The 18,100-nt window shown below is 60.2% G+C and overlaps 1 protein-coding gene across 1 annotated transcript; it reads right to left on the bottom strand.

The window, feature by feature from the left end:
• Positions 1 to 1,439: 1,439 nt before the first annotated feature.
• MCRS1 (microspherule protein 1) lies at positions 1,440 to 17,077 on the bottom strand. The gene is made up of 13 exons (XM_062510980.1): positions 16,960 to 17,077; positions 14,508 to 14,673; positions 13,655 to 13,810; positions 12,980 to 13,089; positions 11,763 to 11,871; positions 10,542 to 10,680; positions 8,874 to 8,949; positions 8,594 to 8,622; positions 7,366 to 7,458; positions 6,486 to 6,568; positions 5,477 to 5,564; positions 3,156 to 3,283; positions 1,440 to 1,671 (listed from the first exon to the last, which is right to left on the bottom strand). The coding sequence occupies exons 1-13, from the start codon at positions 17,058 to 17,060 to the stop codon at positions 1,585 to 1,587; spliced, it is 1,365 nt and encodes a 454-aa protein (XP_062366964.1). The 5' UTR covers positions 17,061 to 17,077; the 3' UTR covers positions 1,440 to 1,584.
• Between the last annotated feature and the right edge of the window lie 1,023 nt (positions 17,078 to 18,100).

Below are 18,100 nucleotides of genomic sequence, written 5' to 3'. Positions count from 1 at the left end.
TCGGGAATGTTGGGGAAGGGAGGGGGGAGGAAATCCGGGAGAATTCCAAGGAAATTCATCCCTCGATGCGTGGGGGGAGGGGGTCCCAGAACCAAACTGGGAGCACTGGGAGGGTCCCAGTCTCAAACTGGTGTCACTGGGAGCACGGGGAGGGTCCCAGTCTCACACTGGTGTCACTGGGAGCATCCCCAATCCCAAACTGGGAGCACTGGGAGGGTCCCAGTCTCAAACTGGTGTCACTGGGAGCACCCCCAGTCCCAAACTGGGAGCACGGGGAGGGTCCCAGTCTCACACTGGTGTCACTGGGAGCATCCCCAGTCCCAAACTGGGAGCACGGGGAGGGTCCCAGTCTCAAACTGGTGTCACTGGGAGCACGGGGAGGGTTCCAGTCTCACACTGGTGTCACTGGGAGCACCCCCAGTCCCAAACTGGGAGCACGGGGAGGGTCCCAGTCTCACACTGGTTACACTGCTGTCGCTGGGACGCTCCCACTCCTAAACTGGGAGCACCCCTTGTGTCAAACTGGTGTTACTGGGGTAGCCCCAGTCCCAGTCTGGTGTCACGGGGCAGTTCCCAGTCCCACACCAGTACATTCCCAGTCCGTACTGGTGCCGTACTGGTGTCACTGGGCAGTTCCCAGTCCCGTACTGGTGCCATACTGGTGTCACTGGGCAGTTCCCAGTGCCGTACTGGTGCTGTACTGGTGTCACTGGGCAGCTCCCAGTGCCGTACTGGTGTCACTGGGGCGCTCCCAGTCCCGTACTGGTGCCGTACTGGTGTCACTGGGGCGCTCCCAGTGCTGTACTGGTGCCATACTGGTGTCACTAGGCAGCTCCCAGTGCTGTACTGGTGTCACTGGGCAGCTCCCAGTCCCGTACTGGTGCCATACTGGTGTCACTGGGCAGCTCCCAGTCCCATACTGGTGCCATACTGGTGTCACTGGGCAGCTCCCAGTCCTGTACTGGTGTCACTGCGCAGCTCCCAGTCCCGTACTGGTGCCGTACTGGTGTCACTGGGCAGCTCCCAGTGCCGTACTGGTGTCACTGGGCAGCTCCCAGTACCGTACTGGTGCCGTACTGGTGTCACTGGGCAGCTCCCAGTGCCGTACTGGTGCCGTACTGGTGTCACTGGGCAGCTCCCAGTGCCGTACTGGTGTCACTGGGCAGCTCCCAGTACCGTACTGGTGCCGTACTGGTGTCACTGGGCAGCTCCCAGTGCCGTACTGGTGCCGTACTGGTGTCACTGGGGTGCTCCCAGTCCCGTACTGGTGCCATACTGGTGTCACTGGGCAGTTCCCAGTCCCGTACTGGTGCCATACTGGTGTCACTGGGCAGCTCCCAGTCCCGTACTGGTGCCGTACTGGTGTCACTGGGGCGCTCCCAGTGCCGTACTGGTGCCATACTGGTGTCACTGGGCAGCTCCCAGTGCCGTACTGGTGTCACTGGGCAGCTCCCAGTGCCGTACTGGTGTCACTGGGGCGCTCCCAGTGCCGTACTGGTGTCACTGGGCAGCTCCCAGTGCCGTACTGGTGCCGTACTGGTGTCACTGGGCAGCTCCCAGTGCCGTACTGGTGCCGTACTGGTGTCACTGGGGGCCGAGGCGCGCGGCCTCGCTGCGGATGAGCGCGATCAGCTCCTGATTGATGAGGAACACGAAACGCAGGCTGGCGATCTGGGACAGACACACGGACAGGGACAGACACACGGACAGGGACAGACACACGGACACGGACAGACACACGGACAGACACACGGACACGGACAGACACACGGACAGACAATGAATGAATGAATCGATTAATCCGGGAGTCCATCAATTAATCCATCAATTAATCCATTCATTAACCCATTAATCCATTCATTAATCCATTCATTAATCCATTCATTAATCCAGGAATCCATGAATTAATCCATTCATTAATCCATGAATCCATTCATTAATCCAGGAATCCATTCATTAATCCATTCATTAATCCATTAATCCATGAATCCATTAACAGCAACAGACCCCAGTTAATGAATCCATTAATCAATTAATTAATTAATGAATCCATTAATCAATTAATTAATTAATGAATCCATGAATCAATTAACAGGGACACACCCCAGTTAATGAATGAATTAATTAATCATTAACAGGGACAGACCCCGTTAATTAAGAGAGACCCCAATAATTAACAAGGACCCCCCAAAATCCCCCTGAAACCCCTCCAGGACCCCCCAAATTCCCTCAAATCCCCCCCAGGACCCCCCAGATTCCCTCAAAACCCCTCCAGGACCTCCCAGGACCCTCCCAAACCCCCCCAGGACCCCCCCAAAGCCCCCCAGGACCCCCTAAATCCCCCCCAGGATCCCCCAAATCCCCCCAAAACCGCCCCCAAATCCCCCCAAATCTCCCCAACCCCCCCCCAGGACCCCCCAAACCCCCCCAGGACCCCCCAAATCCCCCCAACCCCACCCCCCCAAATCCCCCCAAACCCCCCCCCCAGCACCCCCCAAAACCCCCCAGGACCCCCCAAAGCCCCCCAGGAACCCCCAATCCCCCCCAATTCCCCCCAGGACCCCCCCAGGACCCCCCAAATCCCCCCAATCCCCCCCAATCCCCCCCAAGACCCCCCCCAATCCCCCCCCCAGGAACCCCCAATCCCCCCCCAATCCCCCCCAATCCCCCCCAGGACCCCCCAATCCCCCCCAATCCCCCCCCAATCCCCCCCAGGACCCCCCAATCCCCCCCCAATCCCCCCCAATCCCCCCCCAATCCCCCCCCAATCCCCCCCAGGACCCCCCAATCCCCCCCAATCCCCCCCCAATCCCCCCCAATCCCCCCCAGGACCCCCCAAATCCCCCCAATCCCCCCCAATCCCCCCCAAACCCCCCCCAGGATCCCCCCAATCCCCCCCAGGACCCCCCAAATCCCCCCAAATCCCCCCAAACCCCCCCCAATCCCCCCCCAAACCCCCCCCAATCCCCCCCAGGACCCCCCAAATCCCCCAAATCCCCCCCAATCCCCCCAATCCCCCCCAATCCCCCCCCCAATCCCCCCCAATCCCCCCCAATCCCCCCCCAGGACCCCCCAAATCCCCCCAATCCCCCCCAATCCCCCCCCAATCCCCCCCAAACCCCCCCCCAATCCCCCCCAATCCCCCCCTCTCTCACCTCCACCACGGAGTTGTTGCTCAGTTTCCATTTGCTGCCCCCCAGCACCGGGCGCCCGTCGATGAAGATCGGCCTCCGGCCCTCGTTGGCAATGAAGAAATCCCCGTTGTTCTTCAGCTTGATCACCCCTGAGCACGGAATTCCAGGGAATCTCGGGCAATTCCCAAAAAATCCCCCAAAAACCCCAAAATTCCAAAGGGTTCCCAATGAGCCTGGAGCATTTCCGGGGATTTTTTGGGGGCTTTTTTGGGGGATTTTAGGGAGATTTTTGGGTGTTTAGAAATGCCCGTTGTTCTTCAGCTTCACCAGCCCTGAGTGAGGAATTCCCAGAATTCCAGAGAATTCCCAAAAATTCCCCAAAATTCCCAAAGGGCTCTGAGTGATCCCGGGGGATTTTTGGAGCTTTTTTTATGGGGTTTTTCAGGATTTTTTTGGGTGTTTAGAAATCCCCGTTGTTCTTCAGCTTCACCAGCCCTGAGTGAGGAATTCCCGGAATTCCAGAGAATTCCCAAAAATTCCCAAAAATTCCCCAAAATTCCCAAAGGGTTCTGAGTGATCCCGGGGGATTTTTGTTTTGTTTTGGGTTTTTTTGGGTGGGGAGGGATTTGCACTGAAAATGTGAAATGAGGGAGGAACTTTCCCAGAAATTTCCCAAAATCCTCTCAGGGAGCCCCAAAATCACAGGGGACCTCAAAAACACCCAAAAAATGACAAAAAAATTCCCCAAAACCCCCCAAAAAAACCCAAAAGACCCCAAAAAAAACCCCAAAATCCCCTGGGGGACCCCCCAAAAAAAACCAAAATCCCCCTCAAGAAACCCAAAATCCCCCCCAAAAAACCCAAAAACCCCAAAATTCCCCCAAGGTGCTGCCAAAAAAACCTCAGCAATGCCCCACAAAGAAACCCACAAGACCCCAAAAAACCTCAAAAATCCCCCCCAAAAAAACCCAAATCCCCCCAAAAAACCCCAAATCCCCCCCAAAAAACCCAAATCCCCCCAAAAAACCCAAAATCCCCCTAAAAACCCCGAGTTACCTCTGAAAAACCTCAGCAATTCCCCCCCAAAAAACCCTAAAAACCTCAAAATCCTCCCTAAAAAAACTCCAAAATCCCCTGGGGGACCCCAAAAAAAACCCCAAAAACCCCCAAAAACCCCAAAACTCCCCCAAAAAACCCCAAATCCCCCCCAAAAAAACTCCAAAATCCCCCCCAAAAAACCCCAAATCCCCAAAAAAACTCCAAATCCCCCTCAAAAAACCCCAAATCCCCCCCAAAAAAACCCCAAATCCCACCAAAAAAAACCCAAATCCCCCCCAAAAAAACCCCAAATCCCACCAAAAAAACCCCAAAATCCCACCCAAAAAACCCCAAAATCCCCCCAAAAAACCCCAAAATCTCCCCCAAAAAAACCCAAATCCCCCCCAAAAAACCCCAAAATCTCCCCCAAAAAACCCCAAAATCCCACCCAAAAAAAACCCAAAATCCCCCCCAAAAAAACCCAAATCCCCCCAAAAAACCCAAAATCCCCCTAAAAACCCCGAGTTACCTCTGAAAAACCTCAGCAATTCTCCCCCAAAAAACCCTAAAAAACCTCAAAATCCTCCCTAAAAAAACTCCAAAATCCCCTGGGGGACCCCAAAAAAAACCCCAAAAACCCCCAAAAACCCCAAAACTCCCCCAAAAAACCCCAAATCCCCCCCAAAAAAACTCCAAAATCCCCCCCAAAAAACCCCAAATCCCCAAAAAAACTCCAAATCCCCCTCAAAAAACCCCAAATCCCCCCCAAAAAAACCCCAAATCCCACCAAAAAAAACCCAAATCCCCCCCAAAAAAACCCCAAATCCCACCAAAAAAACCCCAAAATCCCACCCAAAAAACCCCAAATCCCCCCCAAAAAAACTCCAAATCCCCCCAAAAAACACCAAATCCCCCCCAAAAAACCCCAAATCCCCCCCCCAAAAAACCCAAATCCCCCCCAAAAAACCCCAAATCCCCCCCAAAAAAACCCAAATCCCCCCCAAAAAACCCCAAAATCTCCCCCAAAAAACCCCAAAATCCCACCCAAAAAAACCCAAATCCCCCCAAAAAACCCCAAAAAACCCCAAATCCCCCTAAAAACCCCGAGTTACCTCTGAAAAACCTCAGCAATTCTCCCCCAAAAAACCCTAAAAAACCTCAAAATCCTCCCTAAAAAAACTCCAAAATCCCCTGGGGGACCCCAAAAAAAAACCCCAAATCCCCCCAAATCCCCCCAAAAAGCCCCAAAAAGCCCCAAAAAGCCCCAAAAAGCCCCAAAAAGCCCCAAAAAGCCCCAGGCCCACCCTGCTTGCGGGAGATTTTCCAGGCCGGGCCCTCCAGGGCCAGGTCCACGTCGATCTGGTTGTCCTTGGTGGCTCTGCCCAGGGTGATCTGTGGGAAATTCGGGATTTTTGGGGTTTTTTTGGGGTTTTTTGGGGGTTTTGGGGTCATCCCAGAGGTTTTGGGGGATTCCCCCAAGGGGTTTTGGGGTTTTTTGGGGAGGGATTTGGGGTTTTTTGGGGGGAGTTGTTGAGGTTTTTGGAGGGATCCCGGGGTGATCTGTGGGAAATTCGGGATTTTTGGGGTTTTTTTGGGGTTTTTGGGTCATCCCAGAGGTTTTGGGGGATTCCCCCAAGGGGTTTTGGGGTTTTTTGGGGGTTTTGGGGTTTTTTGGGGGGTTTCTGCTGAGGTTTTTGGAGGGATCCCGGGGTGATCTGGGATGGATTTTGGGGTTTTTTTGGGAGGGATTTGGGGTTTTTTGGGGTGGTTTTTGGGTGGTTTTTGGGTGTTTTTGGGGTGGTTTTTGGGATGGTTTTGGGGTGTTTTTGGGGTGGTTTTTGGGATGGTTTTGGGGTGTTTTTGGGGTGGTTTTTGGGATGGTTTTGGGTTGGTTTTTGGGATGGTTTTGGGGTGGTTTTGGGGTATTTTTGGGGTGGTTTTTGGGTGTTTTTGGGGTGGTTTTTGGGGTGGTTTTTGGGATGGTTTTTGGGATGGTTTTGGGGTGGTTTTTGGGTGTTTTTGGGTGGTTTTTGGGGTATTTTTGGGGTGGTTTTTGGGGTGGTTTTGGGGTATTTTTGGGGTGGTTTTTGGGTGTTTTTGGGGTGGTTTTTGGGATGGTTTTGGGGTGGTTTTTGGGTGTTTTTGGGGTGGTTTTTGGGGTATTTTTGGGGTGGTTTTTGGGGTGGTTTTGGGGTATTTTTGGGGTGGTTTTTGGGTGTTTTTGGGGTGGTTTTTGGGATGGTTTTGGGGTGGTTTTTGGGTGTTTTTGGGGTGGTTTTTGGGGTATTTTTGGGGTGGTTTTTGGGGTCCCACCTCCCGTGATCTCATCAGGTACCGAACCATCCGACCCCGCAGCACGGCCAGAGTCTGACTGTCAAAATCCGGGGAGCTCATCCCTGGGGACAGACAGACAGACAGACGGACTGTGAGGGACAGACAGACAGGGACAGACAGGGACAGACAGACAGGGACAGACAGGGACAGACAGGGACAGACAGGGACAGACAGACAGGGACAGACAGACAGGGACAGACAGGGACAGACAGGGACAGACAGGGACAGACAGACAGGGACAGACAGGGACAGACAGACAGGGACAGACAGGGACAGACAGGGACAGACAGGGACAGACAGGGACAGACAGACAGGGACAGACAGACAGGGACAGACAGGGACAGACAGGGACAGACAGGGACAGACAGACAGGGACAGACAGACAGGGACAGACAGGGACAGACAGGGACAGACAGACAGGGACAGACAGGGACAGACAGGGACAGACAGGGACAGACAGACAGGGACAGACAGGGACAGACAGGGACAGACAGACAGGGACAGACAGACAGGGACAGACAGGGACAGACAGGGACAGACAGACAGGGACAGACACAGGGACAGACAGGGACAGACAGAGGGACAGACAGACAGGGATGGACAGGGGGACAAACACGGGGAGGACACAGCAATGACCACAGGAGTGACCAGCAGGACACACGGACAGACACAGGGATGGACAGACGGACAGACACAGGGATGGACAGACAGACGGACAGACACAGGGACAGACAGACGGACGGACACAAGGACGGACAGACGGACAGACACAGGGATGGACAGACAGACGGACACAGGGATGGACAGACGGACAGACACAGGGACGGACAGACGGACAGACCCCCGTTCAGGTGCCCACCTGTGATGGAATCCACCAGCACCTGCCAGCGCTGCAGCTCCTGCTCCAACTGCCGGATCTCGCGCTTCTGACGGCGATCAGCGACCGTCAGCTCTGGACAGACAGACAGACAGACAGACAGTGACTGTCAGCTCTGGACAGACAGACAGACAGACAGTGACCGTCAGCTCTGCACAGACAGACAGACAGACAGACAGACAGTGACCGTCAGCTCTGCACAGACAGACAGACAGACAGACAGTGACTGTCAGCTCTGGACAGACAGACAGACAGACAGTGACCGTCAGCTCTGCACAGACAGACAGACAGACAGTGACCGTCAGCTCTGCACAGACAGACAGACAGACAGACAGTGACTGTCAGCTCTGGACAGACAGACAGACAGACAGACAGACAGTGACCGTCAGCTCTGCACAGACAGACAGACAGACAGTGACCGTCAGCTCTGCACAGACAGACAGACAGACAGACAGTGACTGTCAGCTCTGGACAGACAGACACACAGACAGACAGACAGTGACCGTCAGCTCTGCACAGACAGACAGACAGACAGACAGACAGACAGACAGACAGACAGTGACTGTCAGCTCTGCACAGACAGACAGACAGACAGACACACAGACAGTGACCGTCAGCTCTGGACAGACAGACAGACAGACAGACAGACAGCGACCGTCAGCTCTGGACAGACAGACAGACAGACAGACAGACAGTGACCGTCAGCTCTGGACAGACAGACAGACAGACAGACAGACAGACAGTGACCGTCAGCTCTGGACAGACAGACAGACAGACAGACAGACAGTGACCGTCAGCTCTGCACAGACAGACAGACAGACAGACAGACAGTGGCCGTCAGCTCTGGACAGACAGACACACAGACAGACACACAGACAGACAGACAGTGACCGTCAGCTCTGCACAGACAGACAGACACACAGACAGACAGTGACCGTCAGCTCTGCACAGACAGACAGACACACAGACAGACAGACAGACACACAGACAGACAGTGACCGTCAGCTCTGCACAGACAGACAGACAGACAGACACACAGACAGACAGACAGACACACAGACAGACAGTGACTGTCAGCTCTGCACAGACAGACAGACAGACAGTGACCGTCAGCTCTGGACAGACAGACAGACAGACAGACAGTGACTGTCAGCTCTGCACAGACAGACAGACACACAGACAGACACACGGACAGTGACCGGGGTCTCACCGTGCTCCAGGACCTCGTCTCGCACATCCCTGCAGGGGGCGAGGGGCTGTGAGATCCTAACCCCAAATCCCCCAAAAATCCCCAAATCCCCCAAAAATCCCCAAATCCCCCAAAAAAACCCAAATCCCCCAAAAATCCCCAAATCCCCCAAAAAACCCCAAACCCCCAAAAATCCCCAAATCCCCCAAAAAACCCCAAACCCCCCCAAAAAACCCCAAATGCCCCAAACTCCCACCCCAAACCCCCCCAGCCCCCCAAAATCCTTTCCCAGCCCCCCCACCTGAGTTTGCCGTCGTCCAGCAGCTCCTCGGCGTCCGAGAAGTTCAGCACCTGATCCCCCTTGGGGAGGGGCTGCACTGCAGGGGGGTCAGCACCCCAAAACCCACCCCGGGACCCCCCCGAACCCCAAAACCCACCCCGGGACCCCCCCGAACCCCAAAACCCACCCCGGGACCCCCCCCGAACCCCAAAACCCACCCCGGGACCCCCCCGAACCCCAAAACCCACCCCGGGACCCCCCCCGAACCCCAAAACCCACCCCGGGACCCCCCCGAACCCCAAAACCCACCCCGGGACCCCCCCGAACCCCAAAACCCACCCCGGGACCCCCCCCGAACCCCAAAACCCACCCCGGGACCCCCTGAACCCCAAAACCCACCCCGGGACCCCCCGAACCCCAAAACCCACCCCGGGACCCCCCCTGAACCCCAAAACCCACCCCGGGACCCCCCCGAACCCCAAAACCCACCCCGGGACCCCCCCCGAACCCCAAAACCCACCCCGGGACCCCCCCCGAACCCCAAAACCCACCCCGGGACCCCCCCCGAACCCCAAAACCCACCCAGGGACCCCCCCTGAACCCCAAAACCCACCCAGGGACCCCCCCTGAACCCCAAAACCCACCCCGGGACCCCCCCGAACCCCAAAACCCACCCAGGGACCCCCCCCGAACCCCAAAACCCACCCCGGGACCCCCCCCGAACCCCAAAACCCACCCCGGGACCCCCCGAACCCCAAAACCCACCCCGGGACCCCCCCCGAACCCCAAAACCCACCCCGGGACCCCCCCCGAACCCCAAAACCCACCCAGGGACCCCCCCTGAACCCCAAAACCCACCCAGGGACCCCCCGAACCCCAAAACCCACCCCGGGACCCCCCCGAACCCCAAAACCCACCCAGGGACCCCCCCCGAACCCCAAAACCCACCCCGGGACCCCCCCGAACCCCAAAACTCACCCAGGGACCCCCCCGAACCCCAAAACCCACCCCGGGACCCCCAAATTGACCCCAGGATGCTCGAATCCACCCCAGGGACCCTCCAGGACCCCCAAAATCCTCCCAGGGACCCCCAAATTCACCCCTGGGCCCCCAAGGAATCCCAAAATCCACCCCAGGACCCCCAAAATCCACCCCAGGGACCCCCAAATTCACCCCTGGGACCTTCAGGTTCATCCCAGGACCACCCCACGATCCCCAAATCCACCCCAGGAACCCCAAAATCCCTCCAGGGATCCCCCAAAACCCCCTCAGGACCCCCCAAATTTCCCAAAGCCCCCTCCCCACCTGTCTGCTCCCTCGGCAGGTCCCACTGGCACCGGACCCCAAACATTTTGGGGATCCCCGAACCTTCCAGGACCTCCTGAACTCCCCAAATCTCCTCCCCAAATCCACCCCCAAAGCCCCCTCAGGACCCCCCCAGGCTCCCCAAAATCCCCCTAAACCCCTTCAGGACCCAAAGGACCACCCACATCCACCCCCAAATTTCCCAAAGCCCCCTCCCCACCTGTCTGCTCCCTCAGCAGGTCCCACCGGCACCAAATCTCAAACACTTTGGGGATCCCTGAACCTTCCAGGACCTCCTGAACTCCCCAAATCCGCCCCCCCCCCCCCCAAATCCCCCCCAAAGCCCCCTCAGGACCCCCCATCTCCCCCGAGCCCCCTCCCCACCTGTCTGGTCCTGCAGCAGGTGGTACTGGCGCAGGAGCTGCCAGTGCAGCTGCAGGGCCTTGGGGGTCCTGGCAGGGTAAAACACGGCCGGGTGGCGCTGCAGGAGATCCTGGAAGGTGTCCAGCGAGGGGACAGGGCTCTGGGGACACCGAGGGACAGTGAGGGGACACCAGGGGACACTGCAGGGACAGGGCTCTGGGGACACCGAGGGACAGTGAGGGGACACTGCAGGGACAGGGCTCTGGGGACACCGAGGGACAGTGAGGGGACACCAGGGGACACTGCAGGGACAGGGCTCTGGGGACACCGAGGGACAGTGAGGGGACACTGCAGGGACAGGGCTCTGGGGACACCGAGGGACAGTGAGGGGACACCAGGGGACACTGCAGGGACAGGGCTCTGGGGACACCGAGGGACAGTGAGGGGACACTGCAGGGACAGGGCTCTGGGGACACCGAGGGACAGTGAGGGGACACCAGGGGACACTGCAGGGACAGGGCTCTGGGGACACCGAGGGACAGTGAGGGGACACTGCAGGGACAGGGCTCTGGGGACACCAGGGGACACTGCAGGGACAGGGCTCTGGGGACACCAGGGGACACTGCAGGGACAGGGCTCTGGGGACACCGAGGGGACATCAGGGGACACTGCAGGGACAGGGCTCTGGGGACACCGAGGGACAGTGAGGGGACACCAGGGGACACTGCAGGGACAGGGCTCTGGGGACACCGAGGGACAGCGAGGGGACACCAGGGGACATGGGGACGCTGCAGGTGACTCTGCAGTATCTCCTGGAAGGTGTCCAGCGAGGGGACAGGGGACAGCATGGGGTGACCCCTGGGGACATTTGGGGACATTTGGGGACAGCCCCCCACCAATGGCACGCAGGTCAGCAGCTGTGGGGTGACACTGGGTGACACTGGGTGACACTGGGTGACATTAGGTGACACTAGGAGTGGCACTGGGTAGCATTAGGTGACACTAGATGATGCAAAGTGACGCTAGGTGATGTTAGGTGACACCAGGGGTAACACTGGGTGACACTGGGTGACACTGGGGGTGACACTGGGTGACACTGGGTGACACTGGGTGACACTGACCGATGGCACGCGGGTCAGCAGCTGTGGGGTGACACTGGGTGACACTGGGTGACACTGGGTGACACTGGGTGACACTAGGGGTGACACTGGGTGACACTGGGTGACACTGGGTGACACTGACCGATGGCACGCGGGTCAGCAGCTGCTCCTCAGCCTTGCTGAACAGGACCTTGCTCTGGATGGCGGCCACAGCCTCGGGGTGCAGCTGGCGCATGGCCTGGCAGGACAGCCTGGGGACATCGGGGACATCGGGGACATTGGGGACATCGGGGACATTGGGGACATCGGGGACATCGGGGACATCTGGGGACATCGGGGACATTGGGGACATCGGGGACATCGGGGACATTGGGGACATCGGGGACATCGGGGACACCCCTGTGACACCCCAACCCCCCGGGGTGCAGCTGGCGCATGGCCTGGCAGGACAGCCTGGGGACATCGGGGACATCGGGGACATTGGGGACATCGGGGACATCTGGGGACATCGGGGACATCGGGGACATCGGGGACATCGGGGACATCGGGGACATCTGGGGACATCGGGGACATCGGGGACATTGGGGACACCTGGGGACATCGGGGACATCGGGGACATTGGGGACATTGGGGACACCTGGGGACATCGGGGACATCGGGGACATCTGGGGACATCGGGGACACCCCTGTGACAGTCCCCAGGCACAGCCCCATGGCCTACGAGGACAGTCTGGGGACACAGGTGACACCTCTGGGATTGTCCCCAAATCCCTGAGACCCTCCCAGGACACACCCCTGGGGACACCTGGTACTGTCCCCAAATCCCCAGGGACACCTGGGCCATCCTTGAGGACACCTTGGACACCCCCAGGGACGCTCCAGAAGCTCACAGGGATATCCTGGAACTCTGGGGACACCCCTGGGACACCTGGGACTGTCCCCAAACCCCCAGGGACACCTGAGAACTACTTGGGGACACCTGGGACACGCTGAGGACACCTCAGAGCACCCTGGGGACACCTGAGACTGCTTGGGGACACCTGGGACACGCTGAGGACACCTCAGAGCACCCTGGGGACACCCAAGACTGCTTGGGGACACCTGGGACACGCTGAGGACACCTCAGAGCACCCTGGGGACACCCAAGACTGCTTGGGGACACCTGGACACCCCTGGGGACACCTGAGACTGCTTGGGGACACCTGGGACCACGCCCAGGTTCCTAAAGCAGAAGCTCCCAACGCCGCCGAGTGTCACGCAGGTGTCACGCAGGTGTCACCTGTGTCCCCTGGCTCTGGCACACCTGTGGCACCCTCCAGGACCCCCCAAAGCCCCCCAGGACCCCCCAAATTCCCTCACTTGCAGATGACGGGGTCGTAGAGCAGCGAGTACCAGCGCTCCTGGATCTCCCTCAAGGTGAAGCGGCAGCTGAACTTCACCCCCAGGTGCACCGAGGTCAGGTCGTTGGTCTGGGGGGGAACAAAAACCAAACCAAGATCAGGTGAGGGGAGGGGTCCTGGGGTCACCCCAAAACCCTGCAGGTGATGGAGAGTCCCCAGAACCCTCCCCCTAAACCCCCCCAGGTGTGCTCTCACCTGCAGCACAAGAATCCATTGGGACTCAAGTGACCGTTCTGGGGTGATCCCCCCCAAATCCCCCAGGTGAGGGGGGGTCTCCCAAACCCCTCCAGGTGATGGAGACTCCCCAAAACGCCCCCAGGTGTGCCCTCATTTAATGAGTCCCCCCTACCCAGGTCGCTTCCTTGGGGTTCTCCCCAAATTCCTCAGGTGGGGGGGTTCCCCGAATTGAGAGGGGGTCCCCCAAAGCCTCTCCAGGTGAGAAGAGATCTCTAAAATCCCCCCAAATCCCCCTCCCCCAGGTGTGCCCTCACTGATGAGCCCCACCTGCCCAGGTCCCTTCCTTGGGGCTCCCACCAAAATCCCCCCAAATTCCCCAGGTGAGGGGGGTTCCCCGAACTGAGGGGGGGTTCCCAGGTGGGTGGGGGTCTCCCCAGCCCCCCAGCCGTGCCCTCACCTGCAGCACAGCGTTGATGAGCAGCAGGTCATCCGCAGGTTTCCACCTGCCCAGGTCGCGGGGGGCGGGGCTGGGTTTGCTCTTCTTGAGCCTCTTGGGCAGCGCTGGGGGGGGGCCGGGCCCGGGGGGGGGCGGGGGGGGCACGGCCCGGGACACCTGGGGGGACATGGGGGGGGTGGGGACACCTGAGTGACACCTGGGGGGACACGGGGAGGTGGGGGGTGACACCTGAGTGACACCTGGGGGGGGGGGGGGGGAACACCTGAGTGACACCTGGGGGGACACGGGGGGGGGGGGGGGGGGAACGACACCTGAGTGACACCTGGGGGGCACCTGAATGACACCTGAGTGACACCTGAGGGGGGGGGGGGGGGCACAGGGGGTGCGTGGTATCTGAGTGACACCTGGGGGGCACCAGGATGTCACTGACTGAGTGGGGGGGGGCACAGCCCGGGACACCTGGGGGGCACAGGGGGTGGGTGACACCTGGGGGGCGGGGGCACAGGTGTGGGTGACACCTGGGATGTCCCAGGTGGCACCCGAGTGTCCCCAAGGGCTCCAGGATGTCCCTGAGTGGGGGGGGCCCACGGGGGGCACAGCCTGGGACACCTGGGGGACACCTGGGGGGTCCCCAATACCCCTGAGATGTCCCCAGGTGCCCTGAAACCCCTCCCCCACCCCCAGCCTCCATTCCGTTTTATTCCCCAAGTTCCCCCCACTTTCCCAAATCCCACCCTTTTCCCCCAAATCCCCTTTCCCCAAATCCCCCATTTTCCCCCAAATCCCCCATTTTCCCCCAAATTCCTCATTTTTCCCCAAATTCCTCATTTTTCCCCAAATTCCCCTTCCTGACCTTTTTCCTCTCTCCGGGGGAGGGGTCTCCGGCCACCCCTCCCCCCCCCGTGGTGCCCGCGGTGCCCCCGGGCCTGGGGGGGGGCTCGGGACCCCCCTTGGCCCTCGAGGACTTGGCCAAGCTGCTCTCGACCAGTTCATCATCGAACTTCCGCCTCTTGATGAACCTGGAACAGACTGGGAGCACTGGGGGGAACTGGGAGAGCAGCACGGGGCACTGGGGGGAACTGGGAGGGCACTGGGAACCACTGGGAGAGCAGCACACGGCACTGGGGGGAACTGGGAGGGCACTGGGAACCACTGGGAGAGCAGCACACGGCACTGGGGGGAACTGGGAGGGCACTGGGAACCACTGGGAGAGAAGCACAGGGCACTGGGGGGAACTGGGAGGGCACTGGGAACCACTGGGAGAGCAGCACAGAGCACTGGGAGGAACTGGGAGGGCACTGGGAACCACTGGGAGAGCAGCACAGGGCACTGGGAGGAACTGGGAGGGCACTGGGAACCACTGGGAGAGCAGCACACGGCACTGGGGGGAACTGGGAGGGCACTGAGAACCACTGGGAGAGCAGCACACGGCACTGGGGGGAACTGGGAGGGAATTGGGAACCACTGGGAGAGCAGCACACGGCACTGGGAGGAACTGGGAGGGAACTGGGAACCACTGGGAGAGAAGCACAGGGCACTGGGGGGAACTGGGAGGGCACTGGGAACCACTGGGAGAGCAGCACAGGGCACTGGGGGGAACTGGGAGGGAGCTGGGAGGGACTGGGAAGGCACTGGGAACCACTGGGAGAGCAGCACACGGCACTGGGGGGAACTGGGAGGGAACTGGGAACCACTGGGAGAGCAGCACAGGGCACTGGGAGGAACTGGGAGGGCACTGGGAACCACTGGGAGAGCAGCACACGGCACTGGGGGGAACTGGGAGGGCACTGGGAACCACTGGGAGAGCAGCACACGGCACTGGGGGGAACTGGGAGGGAACTGGGAACCACTGGGAGAGCAGCACACGGCACTGGTGGGAACTGGGAGGGCACTGGGAACCACTGGGAGAGCAGCACACGGCACTGGGGGGAACTGGGAGGGCACTGGGAACCACTGGGAGAGCAGCACACGGCACTGGTGGGAACTGGGAGGGCACTGGGAACCACTGGGAGAGCAGCACACGGCACTGGGGGGAACTGGGAGGGCACTGGGAACCACTGGGAGAGCAGCACACGGCACTGGGGGGAACTGGGAGGGCACTGGGAACCACTGGGAGAGCAGCACACGGCACTGGGAGGAACTGGGAGGGAACTGGGAACCACTGGGAGAGAAGCACAGGGCACTGGGGGGAACTGGGAGGGCACTGGGAACCACTGGGAGAGCAGCACAGAGCACTGGGAGGAACTGGGAGGGCACTGGGAACCACTGGGAGAGCAGCACAGGGCACTGGGAGGAACTGGGAGGGCACTGGGAACCACTGGGAGAGCAGCACACGGCACTGGGGGGGAACTGGGAGGGCACTGGGAACCACTGGGAGAGCAGCACACGGCACTGGGGGGAACTGGGAGGGAATTGGGAACCACTGGGAGAGCAGCACACGGCACTGGGAGGAACTGGGAGGGAACTGGGAACCACTGGGAGAGAAGCACAGGGCACTGGGGGGAACTGGGAGGGCACTGGGAACCACTGGGAGAGCAGCACAGGGCACTGGGGGGAACTGGGAGGGAGCTGGGAGGGACTGGGAAGGCACTGGGAACCACTGGGAGAGCAGCACACGGCACTGGGGGGAACTGGGAGGGCACTGGGAACCACTGGGAGAGCAGCACAGGGCACTGGGAGGAACTGGGAGGGCACTGGGAACCACTGGGAGAGCAGCACACGGCACTGGGGGGAACTGGGAGGGCACTGGGAACCACTGGGAGAGCAGCACACGGCACTGGGGGGAACTGGGAGGGAACTGGGAACCACTGGGAGAGAAGCACAGGGCACTGGGGGGAACTGGGAGGGCACTGGGAACCACTGGGAGAGCAGCACAGGGCACTGGGGGGAACTGGGAGGGAGCTGGGAGGGACTGGGAAGGCACTGGGAACCACTGGGAGAGCAGCACACGGCACTGGGGGGAACTGGGAGGGCACTGGGAACCACTGGGAGAGCAGCACAGGGCACTGGGGGGAACTGGGAGGGCACTGGGAACCACTGGGAGAGCAGCACAGGGCACTGGGGGGAACTGGGAGGGCACTGGGAACCACTGGGAGAGCAGCACAGAGCACTGGGGGGAACTGGGAGGGAGCTGGGAGGGACCATGGGGTCCCCCTCAAGTGTCCCCACCCCCATCCTGGGCTGGGCTCAGCCTCAAACCCCCCCAGCCCCCCCCAGGTGTCCCCTCCCCTGTCCTGGTGTCCCCTGTGACCCTTCTGTGACCCCTCGCTGTCCCCTGGGTGTCCCCTCCTGTCCCCTGTCCGTACCTGGACGAGCTCCGCCGTTTGGGGACGGTCCCCGCGGGGGTGGCCGGGCCCCGCTTGGGCCCCGCCAGGGACTCCTCATCCTCCGAGCGGCTCGTGGCCATGGTGGCAATCTGGGGACACCTCGCTGTCACCTGGGGGTCAGCCCAGGGGTGACAGCACACCTGGGGAGGGGTTGGGACACGGAGGGGACAGGGATGGGACAAAGGACCCCCAGCGCCACCTCCCGGGAGCCACCACACCCTGGGGACAGCCGGGGGGGATTGGGGACACTGAGGGGACACTGGGAGTGCCAGGAGGGGGTCTGGGGACACTGAGGGGACGCTGAGCCCGCGGGGCCCTCACGGCGTCCCCAGCCTCAAATCCCGGCCTGGCGCAGATTCGGTCCAGGCCCCCCCCCCGACCGCCACCTCCGCCTCCACCGGCGGCCCCCCAGCCCCTCCGCGGTGTCCCCAACACCTCTCCCGCGGTCCCCAAGCCCCCCCCGGCCTCACCAGCCCCGGGAGCTCCGGACCGCCGCGGCCGCGCCACTTCCGACCCGCGCCGGAAATGGAATGACGTCACCGACGCCGCAGTGGGCGCGAGTGAGGCCTCAGAGGGCGGCGCCATCTTGAGTGTGGGCAGGGCGGCGCTCGTGGCGCTTCAGGCGCCGTTACCGGGGTTATGGCGGGTCTAGAGCGGCCGGAACCGACACGTGGGGTGAGAGCGTGTCCGGTTAGTCCGGGAGATCCGGTTTGGCCCGACAGTGAAACGACCACTCTTGTCATGGCGGCTGCCCACACCCATCATGGCGGCCGCCACACCCATCATGGCGGCCGCCACACCCATCATGGCGGCCGCCACACCCACCCAAAAGGGGGGGGGGGGAACATTTTAATTACTGTAATTATTGTAATTATTTTTGTTTTTCTCATTATTTGTTTTAGTGATTGATAAGGGGGTTTGTGGATCAGAAGCTGTAAGAAATAGGAATTGTTCTGGAGACTTAAAGACTTTTAAACGAGTAATACTACCATAAACAGCACTACTAAAAGAAAATGTAAACGAATTGCATTACGATAAATTTAATAACGGAATAAACCAGCAGTACCTGCAGAGAGTCAGGGAGTGGGACACTCAGGAATGTTCTGGAAAATGACCCCAG

This window comes from Cinclus cinclus, chromosome 30, assembly GCF_963662255.1.
Source record: "Cinclus cinclus chromosome 30, bCinCin1.1, whole genome shotgun sequence".
Taxonomy (NCBI): domain Eukaryota; kingdom Metazoa; phylum Chordata; class Aves; order Passeriformes; family Cinclidae; genus Cinclus; species Cinclus cinclus.
Note: the sequence above shows the minus strand (reverse complement) of the source record. Positions and strands in the feature narration are given on the sequence as shown.